Raw genomic sequence first — 25,213 nt, forward strand, 5'->3', positions numbered from 1 at the left:
GCTGTCCTTGACTATATACATTCTTAGTAGACTAATCATAGTGTAAATGATTAGTTGATTTAATCAACACAATTGTAGAAATTAGCATTTTCTGGTTGGTGAGGTTAAGAACTGAACATTCTAATGTTGATTTCACAATAGCTACTGGCTGTTGGCCTATAGACTGGTAGAGTTAAAGGGTTATATCTAGAGTGTGTGTGTATATGTATATATATTATATAATGAGATGAGAGAAACCCACCCCTGCGTACGTTCTTTATGGCTGTATAATAAGCCTCTTGCAACATTCTCTCGATCAGCTGAGTGGCAACCACACTCCATTTGCAGCTCTAGTGTTACTTCATAACTATGCCACTTCTGTCAAATCTTGAGGAAGATTGATGGCATGTGAAGATATGATTAAGTTTTTGGTGGTGCAGACATCAACTCTGCTGTCAGTTATTCCAGTTTTGTGTTGTTGGGGGCTGATTTTGCACTTTGCCACTCTGTGAAATTATCCATTTATCAAGGCTCAGCCAAGTTTTGCCGTGCGACAATGATAAATGTCCCCTGAACAGGGAACAGCACAGTTCAGCTTTCTTTGCGAGTTCACTTGTCTCTTGATGGGTAAACCTAAACCCAATTTCAGCATAATATCTGCTTATCATCATCTTTCTTATTATTTTATTGTGTCAGAAGATATCAATAGATTTTACATGTTTGTTTGCCACATACAGTACAGGCTTAATAGCAGCATCATAGATTAAAATCTGATCCATAAACATTGTTTTTAACCACTTTCATACCTGGAGAACATGGTCAAAAATTTGCATCACATTGCGAGCTGTCATGCTTGTTCTGTGACACTAGAAAACAACACTTCCTTTGTATGTCTTTCCAGTGGTAATAATTGAGGCTCAGAAGTTTGATGGAAAGGCCTGCCCTTTCTATCAAAATGACATGCTATTGCTGTTTTCATTGGGCTGCCAAATACATCTTTGACAATGCACACCGGCAGCTATCCTGAGAAGTGAATGAATTTGTTCTTTTCCCTGCTGGAACTAAATTGAATTGAGCCGGCTTTGCGTCTATCGGCTCGCCACCTCAGACCTGAATCGAAGCATAATGGAGTTGTGGTTCTACGTACATCTGTGACAATAAGATCAGTGATTATTTAGTAAGTTAATTGAACTGGCTGTCATTATGCTAACAGCCAAAGTTAGCCTGTGTCACTGCCGATGATTCTCACCGACAGTTACTGATCTGCTAGTGATTAAACATACTGTCAAAGGCCAAAGCTTCGCCAGTGAATTAGCCATGATCACAACTGCCTATTCACCTTCACTAGGTCCAGTAACTTGACGGCCCTACACCCTGAGCCCTGGTTGGTGTGTGCTAAGGCAGCCAAGATCTAAATGTAATGCAAATTACAGTATGTAAGTGATGTCACTTATTGTGCGTACCTAGAAACCTAAAGTTTTTAGCATGTACATGCATAATTAGGGGAATAAGTTAGGTTTTTGGATATGGGTGCAAATGGCTGCTTACAGTAAATTACAACACAAGCGCTTAAAATCCCATCATCACTGTACACAAAAGTAAGTATGTTTACAGTCAAGAAAATGCTGGTACTGAGAAGAAAAAAACAAAGATGATAAAACAGTTCTCAGTCTCGTCAGTGTATGATTATAAGGACATTTTCAGTGGCTGTATAAAATTGCTTCCGGCCATCTGCCATGATTCTTTTCTTTGAATTAAAAAGTTGAATGAGAGTAGAGACAAGGAATTGTCTCACTCTGTTTGTTGGAACATGTATGATGTCTTCCTAATTGTCTGAGAAAAACACATCATTGGGCAGTTTGGATAGTTTTGTTTTATCGGCTTATAACACTTGCTATGAGACTCGATTCAGAAATAAAAGGCAGGAAAGACCCTTGTAGTAATAAATAAATGTTTTTTTTATAGCGCTTCTGTACTGGGACAAATCTCAAAGCGCTTCACATACAGTATAAGAAACTATAGTACACTTAGAAGTAAAGAGATAGCGCAAACTACAAGGACAATGTCGACTGAGACCATAACTTTCCAAAAGCGCATCAGTGGAGTGGAATAGTGGTCTATACCAGCACACCATCCAACCCACTGCTCTCACCTGCTTCATTCTTTCTCTCTTTTCTCATCTGTAAAGCTCAGGTCACTATCCTTTACTGTCATATGAAACTACATGGCAACTGTGATGAATATCTGATATTCCTCTAATCCACTTCAGTCCTCAACACCCCTCTGTTTTGCTCTTGATGATCCTCATACTCGCTGTAGTTTAGCTTTTGGCAGATATTGCCCCAGTCCAAACCCTCTCTCACTCTCCACACCTCTTAGCCCTTAATAGGCCCCTATGTACTCCAGTGTATGACAAATAGCGAAAATAGCAGGTCGACAAGCTCACAACGCATGTAATGCGTTCTGGGCTTGTAGATTGGCTATTTTAGGATTTTTTGGGGTCTTTTGGGTACATTTATTGACATAATTATTAGGATTTCTTTTTTTCTTTTCAAAAGTGTTTGCCTGTAATGATGTTCCCAAAATAGCGATGGCAAGATTAATGTGGTTACATTTTGCTTGCGTGCAAAGATCTGTAACACAAATGATTGGAAGCAATCATCATGTTTTCTCATTAGAAGGATGCTGTTGTTAGTCGTTAGTAAGTGTTAGCGAATGGGTCTTTTACGCAATCGGGGGATGGCTTATTGCATTAGCACGCAGATGTTACTTTGTTAGAGATCATTTTCAGTCCTGGGAGTAGAAATCTTTCTTCTAAGGGGGTACTGGACTTATCTGTGCCCCTTTGAAGTATTTTATTCGCAGTTTGGCTGGAGCAAATGAAACCACATGGATTGCGATTGGATTCGGAGGCTGAAGTTTGTGTGTGTGTGTGTGTGCGTGTGTGTGTGTGTGTGTGTGTGTGTGTGTGTGTGTGTGTGTGTGTGTGTGTGTGTGTGCTTGCGTGTGTGCGTGCTTGCTTGTGTGCAGCCAAGAGTAAAGGCGCTCACTGGGGTGGGATTTTGAGGAGAAACCGTTTCCATGTGTTTCTGTGTACGTAGGGGGGTTTCATGGGATTGTGCTGATCTCCAGCCCTGACTCAACACAAACACCCTCATGATCATCCCTGTGGAACTCTGAACAGCAGGCCTTGGCATCGGCAGTGCCACTGTGCCATCTGGCAGACACGCTGAGCTCTACTGTCATGCCTCAGTTGGCATGGTAACTCCACACCAGGGTCTGCGCCCCACAGCGGCTTGCTGCCCTTTCATCCAGCGGGACTCATTATCACCAGATCAATGGAACAGAGCGATGAGCGGACTGGAGCAGAGTGTAACTCTCAAAGTTCACAGCCATTGTAACGGGTTGAATGTTTACAAGCATGTGTTGCGTGACACCCTCGTGTCGATCATAGACACTTTTGCACAGGCTGACTTTCACTTGAGTACAGGCTCAGGTGACAGAGAGCGTGTCAGAGAGAAGCATCGTAATGTAGACTTATACATTACGTATTATTATATTTTGTATGGACGTCATATCCCCCTTCTTTAGTTGGTGTTTTGTACAGCTGATTAAGTGTGGTGTATGGATGGATTTAGAAATTCAAACGATTGTCAATCTCTGAATGGACACGGAAAGGGTTTCATCCACACTGACTTCTGATGCATGATAGATGTACAACAAGGGTTTTTGACCATATGAAGAATAGCACAAACAGGCAATCTACAAGTTCACATTGTGATGTGACGTGTTGTGATCTTGTACATTTACTATTTTTACTTTTTAATTATTAAAAATAAATCTTTCTTTCTTTCTTTCTTTCTTTCTTTCTTTCTTTCTTTCTTTCTTTCTTTCTGATCTTTCTTTCGAGAGAGAGAGAGAGACAGACACGATCACCCACAGACATGTGTATTTCATGCAGATTAATGCCAATTCAAATAATGCTATTATTAAGATGCATGTCCCACACACTTTCTCGCTGTCTCCTGTGCACCTAGTGTGGGCAGTAGAAGTGTCCCTTTTCGTCATTGTATAATACAGTTTGGCCTGTGGAATTCACTTGCATGCCCAAACCCTAATCTACTATGAGCGTGTGTGGGCGAGGTGTGTCTGCGTGCGTGCGTGTGTAGATGTAAACCTCCGTCAAAGGTTCTTTCCAACTTGCAATCTTTTGAAATCCCCAAATGCCATTCCAAATGAAACCCTCACCACAAACCAGAGAGACCATTATGGACAATTGAATAGGGTACTGATATACCTCCCAAATAGTCTGTGTGTGCTATGAGTGCGAGGATATATACTGTTCTGTATCTTTGTTGTGTACATGTATTGTGTGTGCGTCACAAAGTTTTTCACCTCAGCTTAACCGCTTAAATCCTGCTGCAAAACACGTCGTTTTACACACATTGGAAAGTGTTTCGAATTTTTTGGTGTCCTGTTCACAATAGAACAATAGGCTTTGTAAACAGCTACCACCATTAATGTATTACAATAACTTTGATCATCCAGAGAGTAAGACATGATGAGTTTTAAGACATTTTTTTTAGACAAATCTCTTGATGCACAATTAATCCTTAGGCTTTAAAACTTGATTTATACTCTTCATGTGTACATGGATATTGTAATCCCTAGTACTGTATTCCATACAGGTGACACATACAGGTGAGCCCTCCTACAGTAGAGTTGATGTAATATTCTCTTTCTCTAACTAACGGGGGGCAGATTTACTCACTGGCAGATCTCTCAATCTTTATCCTGTCTTAATCCTCTGTCTTTGCCTCTGGAACAGTGCAACTGAGAATTTGTATTTCAAACATAATATCTGAGCGTTCCCTGGACATGATTTCATGTTTAGTGTACAGTGTGCTGGGGGGGCAGATGTTTCGGTCTGCTCACATTCTCGGTATATCAGGGACAGTTCTGTTGTCAACTTGTTTTAGAGTAGACAATAAATGCTCAGACTCAGTCAGAGTAAATCAATATTGGGTTAAAGTTAACGGTAAACGGTTTAGGATTTTGATAAAAGTTGTGATACAGTGTATCACAACTTTTATCAAAATCCTCAGATACAGGTACACAATGTTCTGGTGTTTGTACTGTGAATAAGTGAAAATATTGTTTCCATCATGACTCAACAATCCACCAGAACAACTATTTGAGCTGTGGGACCCTGAGGCTGGACAAAACAAACATACATGGCATATTGCATATTTCTGAATGCATCATGTTGTGTATGACTAACCAGTCATCATTATGTGCTTTGTACTCCTCAATTGTTGTTCCCATTTGTCTCCACACTGCTCATCAATCAGATAAAACCAGTGATGCTATGCTCATTTGAGAAGTGGTTGCTCTCTATTTTAATGACGTGACGCGCACGTCGCTTAACACCTACAGTACAGGTCACACAATGGACAATTGATATGCATATAGGCTAATTCCTATGTTAATGTACCTGGCGTGAGTCGGGAGCCTTTGTAAACTTTGATGAAGTGTGAATTTAAAGTAGTTTTAAATCTATGCGTGTGCCTGCGCGTCCCCCTGGCCAAATAAGTGGTTGCTCGGCGTGCAACCCCGTCCACTGAGCATTGCACCCCTGGATAAAACCCATCTAAATCAAACTCCCTAGACCACAATGCATAATGACAGCCATTTCCCAGGAACATGTTGGCAGGAGCAGCAGACTATTTCCATGTTGCCACTTTGTGACATGATAACCAATCAGTTGTTAAAACTCACCTGGGTGAACACCTCTGCTATAAGGCTGATTCTGTGCAGATGTCACATTTGGAGAGTTCCCTGAACCCTTTGACATGTGTTTGGGTGGAAGGGCTGCCTGCATGTGTGTGACTGTGTAGATAGATAGCCCATGGCATAAACAAGACTTCATGCAGAGAAAAGGTGTCAGGTGATTCTGAAGTTCATGAATAATAAATTGGTTTACATGAGATAAGCAGATGTGTCCACGTTCTACAGTAACGATTCGATCGCCAATGGGAAGACCATTAAACAGTGTTTGCGCCTGCAAAAGCCTGATCAAGTCCTCATTCTAATATGGAGGATAACAGCAGCAAGTAAAACTGATGTAATTTAACTTTCCTGCTGTGTGTAGCTACAGTTATATTACTATTTGCCCGACGGGGATACAAGGCAATCCATATGTTTTATGACGTTGATGTTGTAGGCAGCGGAGGAATGGGGCAGACCAGACGTGTACACCATAGTTAATGGTGTACAGTGTGTACAGTGTACACAACACAGAGCTGCCAATAGTTCAGTTGCGCTGGCCATGGTGCTGAAATACTCCAGTAGTCTACTAACTACAGCAATGGCTCTCAAACGTTTAAATGTCAAGGTCTCCCCTTAACTTCAAATGGAGAAAATAAATTGTGGGTCGGCTATTTTTCGGTGCGCGAAACTGTTCAAAGACGAAATATAAATATTTAGTCAGGAGTCACTCAGCATTGGGTCGGACCCTTCGTGGGTCGCGGTCGCGGACACATTTTTATGGGTCACGAGTAAATATCCCTTTTCTTTTTTTAAACATAAAAACATTAAAATTAAAATAAATTCCATAAATTAGAAAACTAATGTTTAAGAAGTAGTGAAAATAGCCGATCTACAAATCTTACAATGGGTGCATTGTGAGCTTGTAGATCGGCTATTTTCGCTAGCTTGGGTCCTGGGGAGATCAAGTTTCTCTTTTGGGGCTCGAGCTAAAAAGTTTGGGAACCAGTGGGTTACACCTTAAGTTGTTGACCTATCGAATTCTGTGACACCAGAGGTCGCCCAATTTAGAGTGCTAATCCGATAGCTCATCGTTTTAACATAGGATATTTAGTTTCCCCCATCTCACAACGTGTTTGACGCACATGACGCAGCTGAGTTTGAAGATATTGCCGCTGCCTTTTGGCGATGTCTTTCTGTGGCTTTTTATTGTTCTCTACGAGCAATAAATGTTTGCATTCGGCAGAAACTCAAGAAAGTGCAACAACAGCCGAAAAGTAGCGGTAGAACCCTCAGTATAGTGCCTCTAGAAACATTCTGCTGAGCTGTTATTATGCCACATTGTCGTAGTCGTAGTTTCCAAGAAACAACGCACTTCTGGAGCACCAGTGGCAGTGACAAGTTGTTGTATAAAGTTGGTCTTTATGGCACTTGGTCCACGTCGGTGTTGAAACGTCGTGGAAAGTTAACACACAATTATTCAGCTGACAGTTTGGTACTTTCTAAATGTCTCAACAAGGAGACCGTGACAGTAAGGAAACGACGTACCACCAAGGCTCGAGGCCAGCTAGGTGAGTTTAATAACACGTTTCATTATTTTGTTTCACAGCGGTTGTTTATGCTCTGTTTACTTTATGCTGTAATATAATATAAGTATGCCTCCATAGCCTATATCCGCTATGCAAGCTTTTACAATGCTGTCTGCCTGGCAATGGGAACAAAAAGTGATTTAAATATTGTTTAATACTAGATTCAGTGGTGTAAAGTAACTAAGTACATTTACTCAAGTACTGTACTTAAGTACAATTTTGAGGTATGTTTTACTTTACTGTTGTATTTCCAGTTTTCTGTACTTTCACTTCTACTCCACTACACCTCAGAGGCAAGTATTGTACTTTTACTCCACTACGAGTATTTGAAAACTTAGTTACTTTATAGATTTTGATTATTATTACAAAACATTACCCACTTCAGCCCTAATTTTTCAGCCATTTGAAATTAGCTGATCTGCATGCATTGTGAGCTTGCCTTGTAGATCTGTTGTTTTTATAGCTCTGATTCAATCAGAGCTACTGTTTAAGTAAGTAAACAAGAAATGACTGAAGTCATAATATAGCCGCGAGCGGCAGGCTTTTTTTGCCCCAATCTGCCGTTGAGAAATTGAAATTTAAAAAAAAAAATGGAAAAAAAAAATGTTTTTGAAAAAACATTAAAAAAAAAAAAAAATTGTGAAAAAATATATGTCCTTTTGAATATGATTTGACATTCATATTATTAGCAGCTGTATTGTGTGTGTGTGTCCCCCCCCACAACTACTCAAGTTAAAGTATCAATACTGCAATGTAGAAGAACTCTGCCAAAAAATGGCATACCTCAATATGACATTTTGCGGCTATATTATGACTTTGTCATGTCTTGTTTTTTTATAGTGCTGTAACATGTTATGGCCTAATCACTGTCATTCAAGCATCAATGTATTAACATTAAAATAAAAATAAGTAACCGGTATAGGACTAGCCTACCTATTGTAGACTGAGAGAACGAGAGCAATCCATGGTCTCGAAGGGCGGATCCAAACCCAGGCGCCCGGAGCAGGCGCGTCCTCCGATTGCTTCACCAATCTATGTCCCCGCCTCCCCTCCCCTCCCTACATATAATTGATATAATGAAGAAAAGAAAATATTAAGCAAGAAAATAAAATGGACAATAATAACTAAATAAAAATAGCCTACAGATATATACAGTTTTAGGAATACTCTGGGACTTGTCTTAGACAGGCATGTCATCAGTGGTGTAAAGTAACTACATGTACTCAAGTACTGTATTTAAGTACAATTTTGAGGTATTTTTCACTTTACTGTTGTATTTCCAGTTTTCAGTACTTGTACTTCTACTCCACTACATCTCAGAGGCAAATATTGTACTTTTGCTCCACTACAATTATTTGAAAACTTGAGTTACTAGTTACTTTGCAGATATAAATTATTACATTATAAAACATACATTAACCACTTTAGCCCTATTTTATACCAAGGCTATTTGAAAATAGCTGATCTACAAGCTCACAAAGTGTCGCATCGCGACGCGTTTTGAGCTTGTAGATCTGCTATTTTCAAACATGTGTGTACTTTTACTTTTGGTACTTTAAATACATTTGTATACCAACACTTTTGTACTTTTACTCATGTAAATTTTGAATTGCGGACTTTTACTTGTAACAGAGTACTTCTACATTGCAGTATTGATACTTTTACTCAAGTAAAACATTTGAGTACTTCCACTGCTCCTCAGACTTAAATCAACACTGAAGCCCTGCGGCTGTTGTAAATCACAGATGATTAGAAGATTCTCCGCTGGCCGACTTTTTATGACTTAATGACTTTATGACTCTCAGCCTCTCACTCTGTCCTCTCACTATTACGGTTAGCATAGCATGTTGCTAACACGAGAGAGAGAGAGAGAGAGAGAGAGAGAGAGAGAGAGAGAGAGAGAGAGAGAGAGAGAGAGAGAGAGAGAGAGAGAGAGAGAGAGAGAGAGAGAGAGAGAGAGAGAGAGAGAGAGAGAGAGAGAGAGAGAGAGAGAGAGAGAGAGAGAGAGAGAGAGAAAAAAGAGCGCGCGTGTGTGTGTGTGTGTGTGTGAGAGAGAGAGAGAGAGAGAGGGACTTGGGAGAGGGAGGGAGGGGGGGGGTGCTGCGAGGAGAGGCGGGTGCTGTGAATGACGGCCGTCCATTGGCCGTCCATGGGCTTTAAAGTAGTGTCTCCCCATTGGCTGTAAAGTAGTGAAGGACAGCCAGGACAGCCAATAGACAAATAGGTGTCCCGAAAACATGTCGAAAACATGTCGTGTCGCGAGTGACGATGTCTGAGGCTGTCTGTAGAGCCGCAGCGCTTTCAGCTCGCGGCTAAAAAAAAGGAGTACTTTTTCCTCCACTGACTAGATTCCAAGTAAGACGTGCCCAGTAATATTTGCCGATAATCTTTGGTACAAGAAATGAGAAAATATATAATTTTCGGTTGGTGGAATGCCTGATATCAGCCGCACCAAATAGGTATAGGCTAAAATAAGCACATGGTTTACAGGAATAATTACCATGGTAATGTGGAGGAGGGGTACAAAAACTAAATGAATCAGTTATCGCACAACCACATAAAGGGAAGGTAATTAGTGCACTTTTCACCTCTTCCAGTTGACTTGTATGAGAAATGATTGAACTGTAAGCACTTGGGTGGCTCTACACTACACTCCCACAACGTAAAGCTGGCAGTTAGTTGGCACACTGCCTGGTGATACACTAGCCTCATTTCACTGCACACTGCAAGGTTGTCAGTGTATAAACATAATAGCAACTGTTATATCAGTCTCTCTCTCTCTCTCTCTCTCTCTCTCTCTCTCTCTCTCTCTTTCCTCTCTCTTGCCCCCCCCCCCCCACCTGTATTCTCCTCTCCATTTCTTACTGGTAGAACTGTAGATGACAATTATTTATGTAAACCTAACCTTTGCCCGTTAGAATGTCTCATGGTGAAATTAGCATGTTTTCATTGACTAGAATTTACATTCTTTGGTTTATTCTGATGCCTGATGATGCATTTGCTGCTGGTTGCATTGTACACACTGGGGTTGGAACTTCTTGCCCTGAGGAGAAGAGTAATATGAGGAGAAGAGTAATATTACAAATATTGCTGCAGTGGTGTTGCAGATTGGATTGCTTTTGCATGCATTTGCATTATTCTCTGCATGGCTGGTTGAGCTGGTGGCATTTCAGACTGAGAGACACTTGACATACAGCCTGTTCTTGCATTAATTTTCCTGACTAGTTGTATCGTAGAAGGGCTCCATATCCATAGATAGGTTTAATGTCCAGAATCATATGCATAATACAATCACATCCTGTGAAATGTTATTACCCATACAGGGTAGGTATCATAGTTATCTTCCGAACTCTCGCAAGCCTGGTAATCAGTCCTCTCTGGAGGACCGATGCCATGCCCTTGAGTGTTTAAGTATTCTCCACACTATATTTTAGTAGGCTATGTTGTGACACACAAGAAACTCAGGAGTATGAGCCTAGTTTGGAAGCTGAGGCAATAGTGCTGCTCACAGGCCATTTGCGTGCAGTAATTATCTCCCAACAATGAATAACGGAAGTTGCGCCTGGATTTCTCTGCAGTAAATTGTGGTTAATGATAATGATAGCAGCATAGGGTTATTTAAAGATACGGCAAGTTTGCATGGCTATGTGTGATTAAAGAATATCTGTGCAGACAGACAGACAGACAGACAGACAGACAGACAGACAGACAGACAGACAGACAGACAGACAGACAGACAGACAGACAGACAGACAGACACACACACACACACACACACACACACACACACACACACACACACACACACACACACACACACACACACACACACACACACACACACACACACACACACACACACACACACACACACACACACACACACACACACACAATAGGCTGTATTTGCAAATGTCCAAGAGAGTGCAGCAGTTGCAGAAAATCTCTTCCGCAGTGCCTTTAAACAATGCAATTAAACAGGTAGTTGAATGAGGGTGGGGTAGGGTGGGGTGGATAACAGAATAATTCATAGGGTGCTTGCACTGCCTGGTGGCTCTGCCAGTTAGTGCACAGACCATAATCTCTTTGTGAGCACGAGAAACTGGGTTTGAATCCGACTCCCATCTTGTCCCCTCCAAAATAAAGTAAAAAAAAAAAAGTCATGATTATCTCAGCTGGGGTTGTGTGAAGGATCTCGAATGTCGATATGTGCGATAATGGGCATGGAATAGTCATTGGTTAGCCAATATCTTCATTATGGATCTATCAGCCCTCCCTTCCATCTCTCTCTCTGTCTGTTTCCGTGTCACCCCCCTACACACACACACACACACACACACACACACACACACACACACACACACACACACACACACACACACACACACACACACACACACACACACACACACACACACACACACACACACACACACACACACACACACACACACACACGTTAAGCAAATCCCCAGGTCCTGGATTACCTCTTCCTAGGGATTTAGGATTGCCAGCGGTCCAACACATGCTGCACAGTTTCTCTATTGCGTCTGTATTGCGTCTGCTTATACCTGTAGCAGTTTCAGTGCATTCTGAAAGCCTGCCATTCTCTCATCCTCCTCTCTGAGTGAGAAGCCTGCTATTGAAAGAATACCCCCCCCCCCCCCCCCCCCCCCCCTTTTGAAGAAAGATGATGGCTCGCCTCTTTACTCTGGAGGGATATTGAAGAGAAGACGACTATGGCGGATATGAGCAGGTTTGCTGCTACAAGAAGATAGAGCGAGATTGTTGACTAACTGTTGATATCATTAGGAGACTAGTACATACTAGTTATATAGTGGACTGTGGGAGTCCTACTCGTGCTGACACACTGAGATTTCATCTTGTGATCCTTCTCAGGGGCGAAGGGGGAGCCTTTGGAAGCAAAAATCAGCTTCCATTACCTTTGCTCTGGAAAGACCTGCTGTGACAGCAGATACATGAATCAAAATCTTTGGGGAGAAAAGCATGCACTGCGTCAAGAGTTGAATACATTGATTCAGATGTCCTCTTTCAATCTGCATTGACTATGACGGCCCGCTGACAGCCTGGTTCTTTATTGAACATTTTAAAGTGAGCATTCTCCTCGCGGCTTAGGAAACGTATCCACATTTGTTCTGAATGAGCACGTCCGTAATGAGTGGCTTTTTCCCCATCGGCCCTGTGTCCTCAGCCCTGATGCGCTCAACGGCCACTGCCGCCACAGGCGACATGCCAAGACCCCCGGCTAAGGGGGCCTTCATCTCGGCGAGCGAGAAGGACCAGCAGAAGGAAATGGCTCAGCGTAAGAGCCAGCACCAAGCCTCCATGGCTTACATAGTGGAGGAGTTCTTCACCAGTTCTACTGGCAGCAGTATTGTGGAGTTTTCCAAGTGGAGACTTGGATTTATGGGTAAGCGACAAGCATAGTTTTTGGTTAGATGTGTCAAGAGTGCGGTTTGTTGCTGCCAAAAGTTACAAGAGCAGCTGTATGAATGTGATATTGATTATTGTATTGATAATAGAGATTGGTATCATGTTGTGAGTTTGACTTTAATCGGGTTCAGTCAGTGTGTTGATTTTTCCCCTCGGGCTGTCTACAATGACCCAAGCACTAATTGACAACAGATGGCACCCGGCTTTAGTGTGGCTGTTGTGGTTCAGTAGGCTGTAAAGTCTCCTGTAAATGGTGTCAAACTAAGATATGGTGGAGAGGAGAATAGAGTAGAATTTGGTCGCTTATGTGGGAGACCAAGGTTTGAATCTCAGGCTCGATAATGAAAGTTATGGATTGCAGCTTTAATACGTTTGTAATTGTTGGTGCAATGTATTCCATGTTGAAATGTATTCCATTCTCAGCAGGTCACATTTGTGAAATAATGAAGTCTTCAAGGCTGCATGGTGAAATGGCCACCTGCACTATATCCACCACGTACGCGCGCGCGCGCGTGTGTGTGTGTGTGTGTGTGTGTGTGTGTGTGTTCGTTCCAGCATAGTGCTACTAAGTATGCACCGTGCATCTACAACGTATGGAGATCAGTCTATCCTCGTGGCTTAAACTGACAGGTAGTAGGTCACCCAGTCGCTGTAGTTTCACCTATGTCATCCTGCAGTCCGGTGGAAAGCTGGCTCCGGGCCTGTTATCTGGTGCTTTCTTTAAAGGGTCTACACCATGAATTTTAACTTTTTCTTCATTTTTGTGTGTTTTTGGTCTCCCCCACCTCTCTTCTGTTCCAACAAATACCCGACTTCGAGCATGCAGGCTTTCATAGGCTATCTGTGGTTTTTATGTAAATTGGTCTGAAAACAGTCCGTCAGATTTGTTCCCCCACCCTACGTCACGTCTGGGAACAATTCCTCCCGTTTTTCAGTTCTAACCAAAAAAAAAAAATCTTAAAAAAAAAATATTTTTTTTTTTTCATTTTTTTTTTTTTTTAAATTTTTTCTTATTTTTTTTTTTTACTTTTTCCACACAGAACCAGGACATAACATGCATACAAACTGGCTCACTAGCGCCCCGTGCCAAACAGGACAATGTGGTATTGCAGGTGAAAGTGCTTTATAAGCCAGAGAGAAGTTAGTTGGAATGAGTATATCTGAGGCTTGATTTAGGCTCAAACCTTTTGAAAAACGTTTGAGGGACATAAACAATATGATATCAAATATTATTATTATTTTTTAAATTCATGGTGTAGCTCCTTTAACCCCTTCAACACAACCACAGCAGCTGTGTTCGCCAGCAGGAGCCAATTCCTGTTGGGTCTACCAACGTAGGGAGACTTCCCTTTAAGCCTGATTTGTGCTTCGTTGTAGGACACTGTCACATGCTGAAAATGCAGCATTTTGCAATCAATTGCAAATTGCAATCAATTTGAAGTTTTTTTCAATGAGGCAGACAGAAAAGCCTGGATTTACTGGCGCCCGCAGGTTATGTGCTTGTTTTTGGCACTGTAATTACTTTGATTTGTTTTGTCAGGTGTTACAGGTGTATCTATTAGAGCCTGCCTAATACCAGATTTCTGATCCCGATGTTGTTCTAATCCTCCAATTACCAATGTTTTGTCCAATATTTTGTGATGAATATGAAAAACGTGTTACTTTTTCCAAACAAAAATAAATAAAAATAAACACAAATAACTCAAACTTTTCAAATAAAGTTGAAAATTGTAAAAAATTGGGACACATCAGCTGCATAATTGCTGATACCGATGTTGTCAGATATATCTGCGATATATCGGCCAGACTGATATATTGGTCCATCGGGCTCTAGAATCTATAAAAATAATTAAATGAGGCTACATTTGTTCCCTCGCTCTCTGTAGCTCATGAATGCAGATGAATTGGGTTTAAACTTTAAATTGAATCCCCCTTTCTTTTAACACGTTTGATTTGTCTGTTGCACTTTAGAACTTGTTAACATTATTCCTGAGGCTCCCTCATTTGACATGCGTTACTGTTAATGAATGAATTTGTGTTAAATGTGCCTGTGTTAGATGGGATTATTTTATGGCAATTTTCTGGTGAATATTGGCAAATATTGTCATATATACTGTAGCAGACTATTTTTAAGAGTAGTCTTTTGTTAACCAGGCAGTTTTTTTTCCTCTCTTTTTTTGTTAACACATTCTCCTCTCTAGGCTTCTTCTCCATATCACCACATACTTTAACCCTGTCAGTGTTGCTATGGTAACGGACCCAGACCCGTTAGTAAAAGAGTTTGGAGTCCCCCTCCCCACCCTCGCTCTCTCTCTCTCTCTGTGTCTCTGCGGAGCTGCAGGGTGTGTTAAAAGTGTTTGCTACTATCATATCCCTCGCCTTGTTATCAGCGTGCAGTAAAGTATGCACTGGATCCTCATGTGTTTCTAGTATTACAGTACAGTATGCACTGGATCCTCATGTGTTTCTAGTATTACAGTACAGTATGCACTGGATCCTCATGTGTTTCTAATATTACAGTACAGAATGCACTGGATCCTCATGTGTTTCTAATATTACAGTACAGTATGCACTGGATCCTCATGTGTTTCTAGTATTACAGTACAGTATGCACTGGATCCTCATGTGTTTCTAATATTACAGTACAGAATGCACTGGATCCTCATGTGTTTCTAATATTACAGTACAGTATGCACTGGATCCTCATGTGTTTCTAGTATTACAGTACAGTATGCACTGGATCCTCATGTGTTTCTAGTATTACAGTACAGTATGCACTGGATCCTCATGTGTTTCTAATATTACAGTACAGTATGCACTGGATCCTCATGTGTTTCTAGTATTACAGTACAGTATGCACTGGATCCTCATGTGTTTCTAGTATTACAGTACAGTATGCACTGGATCCTCATGTGTTTCTAATATTACAGTACAGAATGCACTGGATCTTCATGTGTTTCTAATATTACAGTACAGAATGCACTGGATCTTCATGTGTTTCTAATATTACAGTACAGTATGCACTGGATCCTCATGTGTTTCTAGTATTACAGTGCAGTATGCACTGGATCCTAGGAATGCACTGAATATTCGGCCACCCAATATATTAAGCCGAATATGGCAAAAAAAAGAATATTCGGTATTCAATTCAAATAGATTTTAACGCCCAATAAATATTACAGAATGTAATGTTAGAAGACATACACAAACAGCACAAGCCGATCGGTAAAACACTGTTGTAGGGAGAAGTATACAGCAGCTGAGTCTCTCTGTTGAATGGAGGAGTACAAATCAGCTGCGTCTCTCAGTTTGAGCCCAACGTGATCTAATATGAGAGTGACGACACTAGCGCTGACTCCCATCGTAAGAATGGAATGCAGAAATGCTCGTTCTCATCTCAATGAGGAAGTTCCAATGATCGGAACTACAGCCCATAACGGCCCGCTTTTGCCGCGAGATCAAAGCGTGTCGTAACTCTCTCTCTCTCTATGGGTCTGGTTGAGCCCAGGCGAGCATTTCCGCGTTCCATACTTACAATGGGAGTCAACGCTAGTGTCGTCGCTCTCCTATTAGATCACGCTGGTTGAGCCCAGCTGACATTCCTCCCCGCACTGGCCCGCCCCCCCTGACACACGACAGCTCAAGACAACTTGGAAGGAAGGAAGGAATACTATCTTTGTCATCTTGAATTTACCAAACAAAAATCCACACATGTCAGAGGGTGTGACATTAGTAGGTTAATCAGCGCTAGTTAAAGAGCCTGTATGCGCAGCGCAAAAAACAACAACACCAGCTGTAAACGCTTCTGTCGGTGTGTGTGTGTGTGTGTGTGTGTGTGTGTGTGTGTGTGTGTGTGTGTGTGTGTGTGTGTGTGTGTGTGTGTGTGTGTGTGTGTGTGTGTGTGTGTGTGTGTGTGTGTGTGTCTCGCTAAAATGAAACTGAAAGTGACTTCTCCAAAAGGAATGGCATTGGCAGGCCTAATATTATTAATGCATTTTGGTTAAGTGCAATAATGCAGCTGCAGACATTATATTGCCTTTTGTTAGGCTATTCAATATACAGTATGTGTTAATTTCTTGAATTCATATTTCTTTAATTTGCAATAATTCAACTGTGGCATGCTAATGTTTTCAGACATATTGTCTTCTATTACTACACAATAGCAAATAAATAATTCTACACAATTAATCCATCTCAATATGGACCCATTATAGTGATTTATAAGTTCAGTCAGATAACTCATGAATAGATTCAACCAACATTATAGAATGAGACTACAAGGTTGGATGTAATATTTTATCTTGGCATTCAGGCTCTGCTATATTTTTTCTCCCTGCTCTGAACAATTAGACAACCATCATTAACCATTAAGAGCAGGGAGATAGATATACAATAACAACCCCCCATGGATAACAGAACCAATAGCAGAGACCACAGGTGGCTCTGGGGTGGGAGCAAACAGCTGCATAACAACAACCAGGGACACAACAGCGGAAGGAACGCAGATTTAGGTGAGCTTAAATAACTCGCCCAATTGGTCAGCTGATTGCCACGTTAGTGTATGACGTATGGGTCTTGCATAACACTGTATACACCCACGTAGTAATGAGCATGTGTGAAACCTCTCGAGTATATACTGCCTGAATAAAGATTTTGGCCATTCGGTTTTCGACCAAGTGTTTCCTATATTCGGTATTCAGTTTTTCGGCCAAGAATTTTCCATTCGGTGCATCCCTACTGGAGCCTCATGTGTTTCTCGGACTGCAGTATACAGTAGTATGCACTGGATCGTCATGTGTTTCTAGTATTACAGTATAGTATACACTGTGTTTCTTGTATTCCGATCCTTATTTCCTGCTTCCTTCCCGTCTTCATTACGTTCTCTCTCATTTCCCCTCTTTTCTTGCTCAGTTTGTTTTCTGCTCCCGCTGTCCGTTCCTTTGTTCCCCAAGCGTTCCTTCTCTTTCAATTATTCACTTCTTTCCACGCTTTCGTCCCATTGTCCTTCCTTATTCTCCACATCACATCTCCTCATCATCTCCTTTACTTAAGCCCTCTTTGTCTTTCATGATTTGTTTGAATGGCGCAGGTACTCGCATTTGTTTCATGGTACTGTATGTGTCTAGAGACTAGTGTCCATGCTGAGTGGAGAGGTGACTATAGCAGTGGATCCTTTTCAGTGTTGGAAAAGTTACTAAAACATAGTAATATATTACTTATTACATATTACTTGTTTAAAAAGTAATATAGTAACTTTACTTATTACTCCCTGCCAAAAGTAATTTGTTACTTTACTAGTTACTGGAAAAAAGTAATAATATTACTTTAAGTTACATATTACTTTAGTTACTTTCCAACACTGATCCTTTTTAATTTCAAGATGGAACCCCATCAAGGACCCCTAGGGGTTCCCGGGTCCCACGTTGAGAACCAGTGGCCTATAGCATAATGCCTGTGCATTCAATTTCAGCGTACCACCTTTCTAACCAGTCAGATAGTGACAGATCACCCGGTGCTTCAGTGCGTCGACCGCAAGCGCTTCGTCCCGACCCATTCAACTGTTGGCTAATTTACAAGTGGCTTGATTTGTTCAGGCTTAATCAGCCTTCTATAGGTTATGAATAACCTTTTCAAACGGGCTGAAGTAGGTCAAATGTGCACGTCCACCACTTAACTGCTGAATGCCTGGTGATCTGTGCTGGATAGCGTGCCTGTGGTCTCCGATGATTCTTCTCATGGAGACTTTCCTTTTTCTTCTTTTTTTATGTGGTCTAGGGTAATTGTCAGCGGGCTAGGAATTTACTGCAATAGATGTAGCTGGAGGTTTGATATGCAGTCTCTATCTGTAGACGATTTTAAAGCTGCAATCCGGATCTTATTACACCCTGGTGTCAGGTAGGATACCTAGTACTGGTTGAGAAGTAGCGCTGCCTGAAGCTCAAACTGTATGCACACTATCTCCCCTGGTCAAGTGGCTCTTGGATGAGTGGTAGAAATTTGGTGTCTGATGTGCGAGACCTGCTTTCGAATCCTGGGTAGGACATAAACATTGCAGATTGCAGCTTTAACATCCTGCTGGGGACTAAAGATTTATATATAAAAAGCTAACTCTGTGGCACATTTACAGTTCATTAATAATATTCACTTTCCTTGTGACATAAATAATAGACTAATGTGGAACTTTCCCCTCACCATGTTGAGCTTCTGATCCCTCAGTGTCATTTCTTTAAAATTCATTCGATAAAAAAGGAAAGTGGAGACATACAGAGTATCTGTGCCGAGGACTGTTGTGTACAGTACATCCTGGGGTTTGAAACCATAAACTGACACCGCTTGTTGTTCAGTTAGGTAGGTATTTCAAAGCGGAAGTTTTAATTTCCATTGTGTTAAAGTAATTTTGAAATGTAGTGAACATTTGTGAAGAACTGCAATGATGTCTGAGTCAAATATACTCCTCCTATTTCCTATGACATTTTGTTACCCTACTGCAGACATTCTGGCTCCTAGAGACAGGTTTGCATTTGTTTGGTTCAAGGACAAATCGGCTGGTGGGTAGGAATAGCTAAAGGTTAGGTGTGTTCTGCCCCTGGCCGGAACAAAGGGAACTATAATCCTCTTTGTTTTCAGGTGTTCTCGATGTAAATTAAGCTGTTGGGTAGGAGGAGGGATCTTACTATGTTGTCATTTTGGTGATGTGAATATAAGTCACTTATTTTCAGTCTGTTCCTTGAGTTCAGACTGCTGGTAGTTCCATGCATTCTTGTCCTCCTGAATTGTAAGTCTGCAACTCCTTTTTGATATCAGAAATATATCACCAATTCTTCTAAAACTGTGACTTTGTGCTTTATTTTGTCTATTCTGCTTGACTGAGTTCCCATTCAGATTCTGCTTCCACAATTGCGTTCCACTGCATGGAAAGAACCATATTACATGAGGATATTCTTATGTATAACACACACACACACACACACACACACACACACACACACACACACACACACACACACACACACACACACACACACACACACACACACACACACACACACACACACACACACACACACACACATGGGATTTGGTTGGGATTTAATGCTTTATTGTTATTCTTCAGTGTACAGTCCGATTTAAAAGAAAGAAATGTAAAAGAAATTAATTTAAAAGAAAGAAAAACTAACATAGTGTCTCCATATTTTTGTCTCTCTGGGTGTGTCTGTACAAAATGTCTGAAAAGTTTTGCCTGTGGGTTCTGTTATGTGCCAATATCGAACCTGCCAAGGGAGGGCAGGCTGTGTTCTCTTACTGACAGTCAGTTCCTAGCGTAGCGTAGAGCCAGGAACAGACTAGCATATCAATAGTCATATCAATACTGCTCTTACTCTCTGCAGCCGCCCTGCACTACAACGCTAGTTAATGTAACACAAACCTGCCTCACTTGGCAGCATCCTAAAGCTGTTTGCGAAGCGGGCAACTTGAGGCAGCAAGAAACTTGGAATCGCTGACGCGTCAAAATGAACGTCGCTGGTAATTGGTTTGTGGGAGTGAAAGCATGCAGCCATGCAGCAAACGCCTATGCAACGTTCCTCTCTGAAAATATTTGTGCCAGCCACATATGAACCGGGCCTGTCGATGGCACAGTCGACTACTTGCTTTGGAGAACGATGCAGTTGGACACTCTGAATTAGACTTGACACTCGGGATTTTATTGTGTAGGCAGGGCAGGATATCATGAAAAAAAAAGTCCAATCATTTTAGGAAAGTGGCAGGGCTAGGGAGGTTTGCAGCTTCCGACTAAATTGTATGGGAGGATGAGACATGGGACTGAACTACATTAACTAGCGCCCTGGAGGGTCGGGGACATTGGCCGGTCTACCCACTTGCCAATGAGAGTGCAGCCTGGCCAAATCAATGGCCAATTACAGCAATCCATCACTTCTGTGTCTACTGTGTTACTATCTCACATACTGAAGCAGCGGTTTCCCATGCACACTGCAGACGCAGAGCTTTCTGTGTCATCGGGCCGACCACCCGCTAATCTTGTTTACAAACGTCTGGGGAGGTGCGGCATGCGCGAGCACCCAGCACCGTGAACGTGCCTGCCACCTGACAATTGATGATGTGGCCTCATAGCCCGAGGGATTGACAGAGAGTGTCTCTTCCACACACTAGCTAGACTAGTGTGTGGAGGAATTGTCAAAACCCCCCAAAAATGGCACATTTTAGAAGTTTGGGCTCTGGGCGTACGGTACATCCTCACAGGGATGCTGTCTATGTTTTCATTGGAACAGGAGTCGTATTCATCAGCTGTCATTTCACTCACTGTGTGGGATGATTTTTTTTCTTCCTCAAGCAGCATTCAAGTTTGGTTACAAAAAGGATGTTCATCCCACCAGGTGTATGTTTTATTAATTCTTTCTCTTGTTCTCTCACCGTGTGAAGTAGGGTTATTGTGACAGGGATTTACTTTTTTTTGTGTGTGGAGAAATTTCCTGTTGCTGTCCATCTACCTTCCCTGCCTCTCCCTCCCATGAGATTAGCAATTCCCTGATGGCCATGTCCAAAGTATTCTCTGTGTGTGCGTGTGTGTGTGTGTGTGTGTGTGTGTGTATGGATGCGTACCTGCGTGTGTGCCTTCCTGCGTGCATGTGCGTTAGTGTATTTTTGTGTGTGCATGAGATCCATTCTTGCAAACCCTGCTGGGCTGTTGAGAAAACACATATGCTCTCTCTCTCGAATACAAACATGATGTGTACTGTACACACATTTTGCTCGCTCTCCGTTGGCGGTGTATTTATTTATTTATTTTGTTTGTTGATGACTTTCCAATCCTTTCTTTGTTCTTCTTCTTCTCCAGTGGAGAAATGCATGAGCTCTATGCAGACGGGGACCCAGATGGTGAAGCTCCGCGGCGGCTCCAAGGGATTGGTGCGCTACTTCTTCCTGGACGAGCATAAGTCCTGCATCCGCTGGAGGCCCTCGCGCAAGAATGAGAGGGCCAAGAGTGAGTGTCTTTGTTCTTAAAGGGAAAACAGCCGATTGGCAACCTAAATCCCATTGTTCTGATGTGATGTGATTTTATCCCTGTGTAAAATGTCATGGTCGCTGTCCATCGGCGGTGGTGCTGAATGATTCACCATTCATTGCACATGTACAGTATAGAGCAACGTGTGCTGTTCTTGGTTTTTCATGCTACAGGTACCTAGTATACATAGTCTAAAACTATTATTTTATTTTGGTTCACCTTTAAGATGTGAAATGAATGATGGCTATGAGGATGGGATCTCAGGAACAGTTTTCTGGCAGATCATCATGATGCTAAGATCAAATCTTGAGCTTAAGTGAGCATGCTCACTTAAGCTCCTTCAAATGATCCAGAATACTCACCTCTTCAGACTCCCCCTAACCCCCTATTACTCACCTCTTCAGACTCCATCTCACCCCCTATTACTCACCTCTTCAGACTCCATCTCACCCCCTATTACTCACCTCTTCAGACTCCATCTCATCCCCTATTACCGGTACTCACCTCTTCATAATCCACCTCAGCCCCCTAGCTCTCTTCTCTATGCCTAAATTATTCATGCACACACACCCTGGTTTTGGTTGGACAACTATGGAGAAATGATTCTGGTGAGAGAAGAGAATTGGTTCAGAGGAGATATTTTAATTTCCACTGCAGGCAGGGAGATTACAACAATTAAAGTGCGTGTGCTTTCTGATTCGCTCAAGCACACCACCAGTAACGAGTAGTAAAAGGTTAATTGCGCAACCAAACCATCTATCACCATTCTGAATCTGGTGCACTGCTGACCAGAGAAGCCCATGTGGAACAGTTTATTAATTTAATTTAGTCCTGACAATTGTGCTACTGTCATGCATTATTATTATTAAAACGATGTTTGGGATTTGTTCGGATGGTTGTTTAATGCATATTTTTTAAGGTCAGCCGGGGGTCGGTTATAAAAAATAAAAACTGCACATCACTATATGCTCGTAAAGGCTAACTTAAACAAACCACATAGCCATGCAGTCGTCTTGTCACCAGAAATACAAAGATGCATTGGCAACACCTGTACCGTGTTATACACTGGAAACACAAAGTGATCACAGACAGAATCAAAGACGTCAGAAAGTTGTCTAACAGTTCTGGCAATGAAGAATATACTGTATACACACTTAAGTCAATGTGGAAGTACAGGATGTTGACCGCATTTGTGAAAAAGGCTCATTAACGGTCAAACACATACCAGTACAGTCTGTCAGATCTCTTTCTCCTCTCCTGCATATGCCAGCCAGCTCTCACCATCTTAACATCACACATACACCTGGGCCTTTTCTCCTTTGTCAAGATAAACATACCTGTAAATCTGTAGCCAAATAAGCTGTTTGATTGTCTGCTGTGAAATTGTGAGCCATGTGTCTCAGCATAATGATGTACATTTCATGGACAGATGGCTAGTTTGACAAAAAAAACAAAAAATCATAAACAGAAATGGCCTCCAATACCCATGCTACACATAAGTAAGTTAAATCAAATAAATAAACTTCAGTAAGTTTATTGGACAAAATGCCAGCATACTGTACATCAGTGATTCGCAACCTCTCTCATTTCAAAGACCCCAGTTTGATTTGCATTAGGTCACATGGTTCTCTATTTTATACACTTCTTTTTATCTCTGGGTCCCCAATCTATACTTTTACATCCTCAATGTTCATTTTACTCTTTCAGTTCCATTTGTACACTTTTGGAGTTACAGATAAATAAGGATCCATTCATTTGGGTTCTAAATACGATTAATTTAGCTGAGGACCCCCTGGAACGCTCTGATGGACCCCTGGGTGTCCCCAGAACCCACGCTGAGAACCACTGTTGCACATCTTTTGTTTTTGCCTGCTCAGTTATGTTGTCTGGTGAGATTTTCACACTGCTTTGCCTGGTTACCATTTTGGAAGATATATTGTACCAACAACAAATTGTGCTAGAGTTGTGCATTTTCTGGGACCAATTAAGAGCTGCTGTTCTACAAGATTCTTTCATTTACTGCAGCATCTGCCACAAGCAATGCAATTCATTTCCTGTAATTATTTTATAGCAAGGCAAATGGATTTCTCAATTGCTGCCCCTTGTTGCATTTACTGAGCCAAAATGGCTGGGCATCCCACGAGGGCAGGGGGGGTTAAGGTGCTCGTCCTCCTCCCCTCCGTCAGTGCTACTGTGGGTCTTAATATGCTAATTCAGTATTGCTTGAATGCATATAAAACTTGCACCCATCAACACGTGTGTGCACATGCAACGCAGTGAATTTTGTCATAATTATATGATTCAAATTAGATTTTTATGTTATGTCATTATGCATTTGTATTTAAATAAACCTCCTTTCTTAGGGAAAACAATTAGTTGAACGCAGACATTTGTCCATTGTAAATGTGCATTTTCTTATCTATTAATGAAGAATTAATTGTTAGAGTTTTGATTAACTCATTCACTGCCAATGACGTATTTTGACGGTTGTAAATCGAAAGCACATGTGGAAGGTTGGGTTAAAAGTCCCAATTATTAATAACGTCATAGATAAGTAAACGCCTGAACTGGTCCACTGAATCTCTGGCTAGTGTCCAGGGTATTAAGGAATCAATGGGAGTCAATGGCATGGTCTAAAAACACCTTGCTCTCTAGGTCACGGTAATCCAGTAATAGATGGCTAATCCAGGGCCGCTGGGGTTTAAAGACCCACACCAAAAATTGTACTGTAAGATTCAGCATCTTAGGCCAGTGATACTCAACCTTTATCATTTCAAGGAGCCACAATTTGATATGCATTAGGCCACATATCCCCAATTTATACTTCTTTTTTTTTAATCTCTGGGCCCCAATCTACACTGTAAAATCCTCAGCGTTCATTTTACTCTGAAATGGATCCAAATGGATTTGTAAGGATCCATTTTGTATTTGTACAATCTCTGAGTTACAGACCCCTGAGGGTCCATTTAGATTCCAAGTATCAATCATTTGGGACCAACCATCAGTCTTTTCTTTCCTTACACAGCATAGTTTGATTTATGTTTTTTTTTATATCTTCCAAAATGGTAACCAATAAATGGGATAACGTCTGCTCTTCGGGGAGTAGAATTAAGCTTAATGCTAATGAATCACTGGAGAGGATGTCTTTAAAATGTCATTACCATCTCATACATAATGTGAGCTCTCTGGGCATAATCATTTTATAGAGTATGTTAGCTATGTTTATTTCTAACCACCTGAACTGATAATTAAGATTTCCCCAGTGAAACTAACCCTGCTGCACCCATTATCGTTCTGTCACTGTCACTTCTGTGGTGGGTGAAATTCCAATCCAGTGGAATGCAGATAACTACATGAGAATAAGTGGAATTTTATAAATTGTTTCTTAAAATAGTTTTGCTCC

The 25,213-nt window shown here is 41.5% G+C and overlaps 1 protein-coding gene across 1 annotated transcript in view; it reads left to right on the top strand.

The window, feature by feature from the left end:
• The window catches only part of plch2a (phospholipase C, eta 2a), a 167,744-nt gene that overhangs the window by 98,393 nt on the left and 44,138 nt on the right, over positions 1-25,213 (top strand). Inside the window, exon 3 of the mRNA XM_084068137.1 lies at positions 21,643-21,789. Coding sequence (XP_083924263.1) covers positions 21,643-21,789 — 147 coding nt within the window. The remainder of the gene's footprint in view (positions 1-21,642; positions 21,790-25,213) is intronic.

This window comes from Gymnoscopelus microlampas (genome assembly GCF_963454915.1).
Source record: "Gymnoscopelus microlampas genome assembly, chromosome: 10".
NCBI classification, from domain to species: domain Eukaryota; kingdom Metazoa; phylum Chordata; class Actinopteri; order Myctophiformes; family Myctophidae; genus Gymnoscopelus; species Gymnoscopelus microlampas.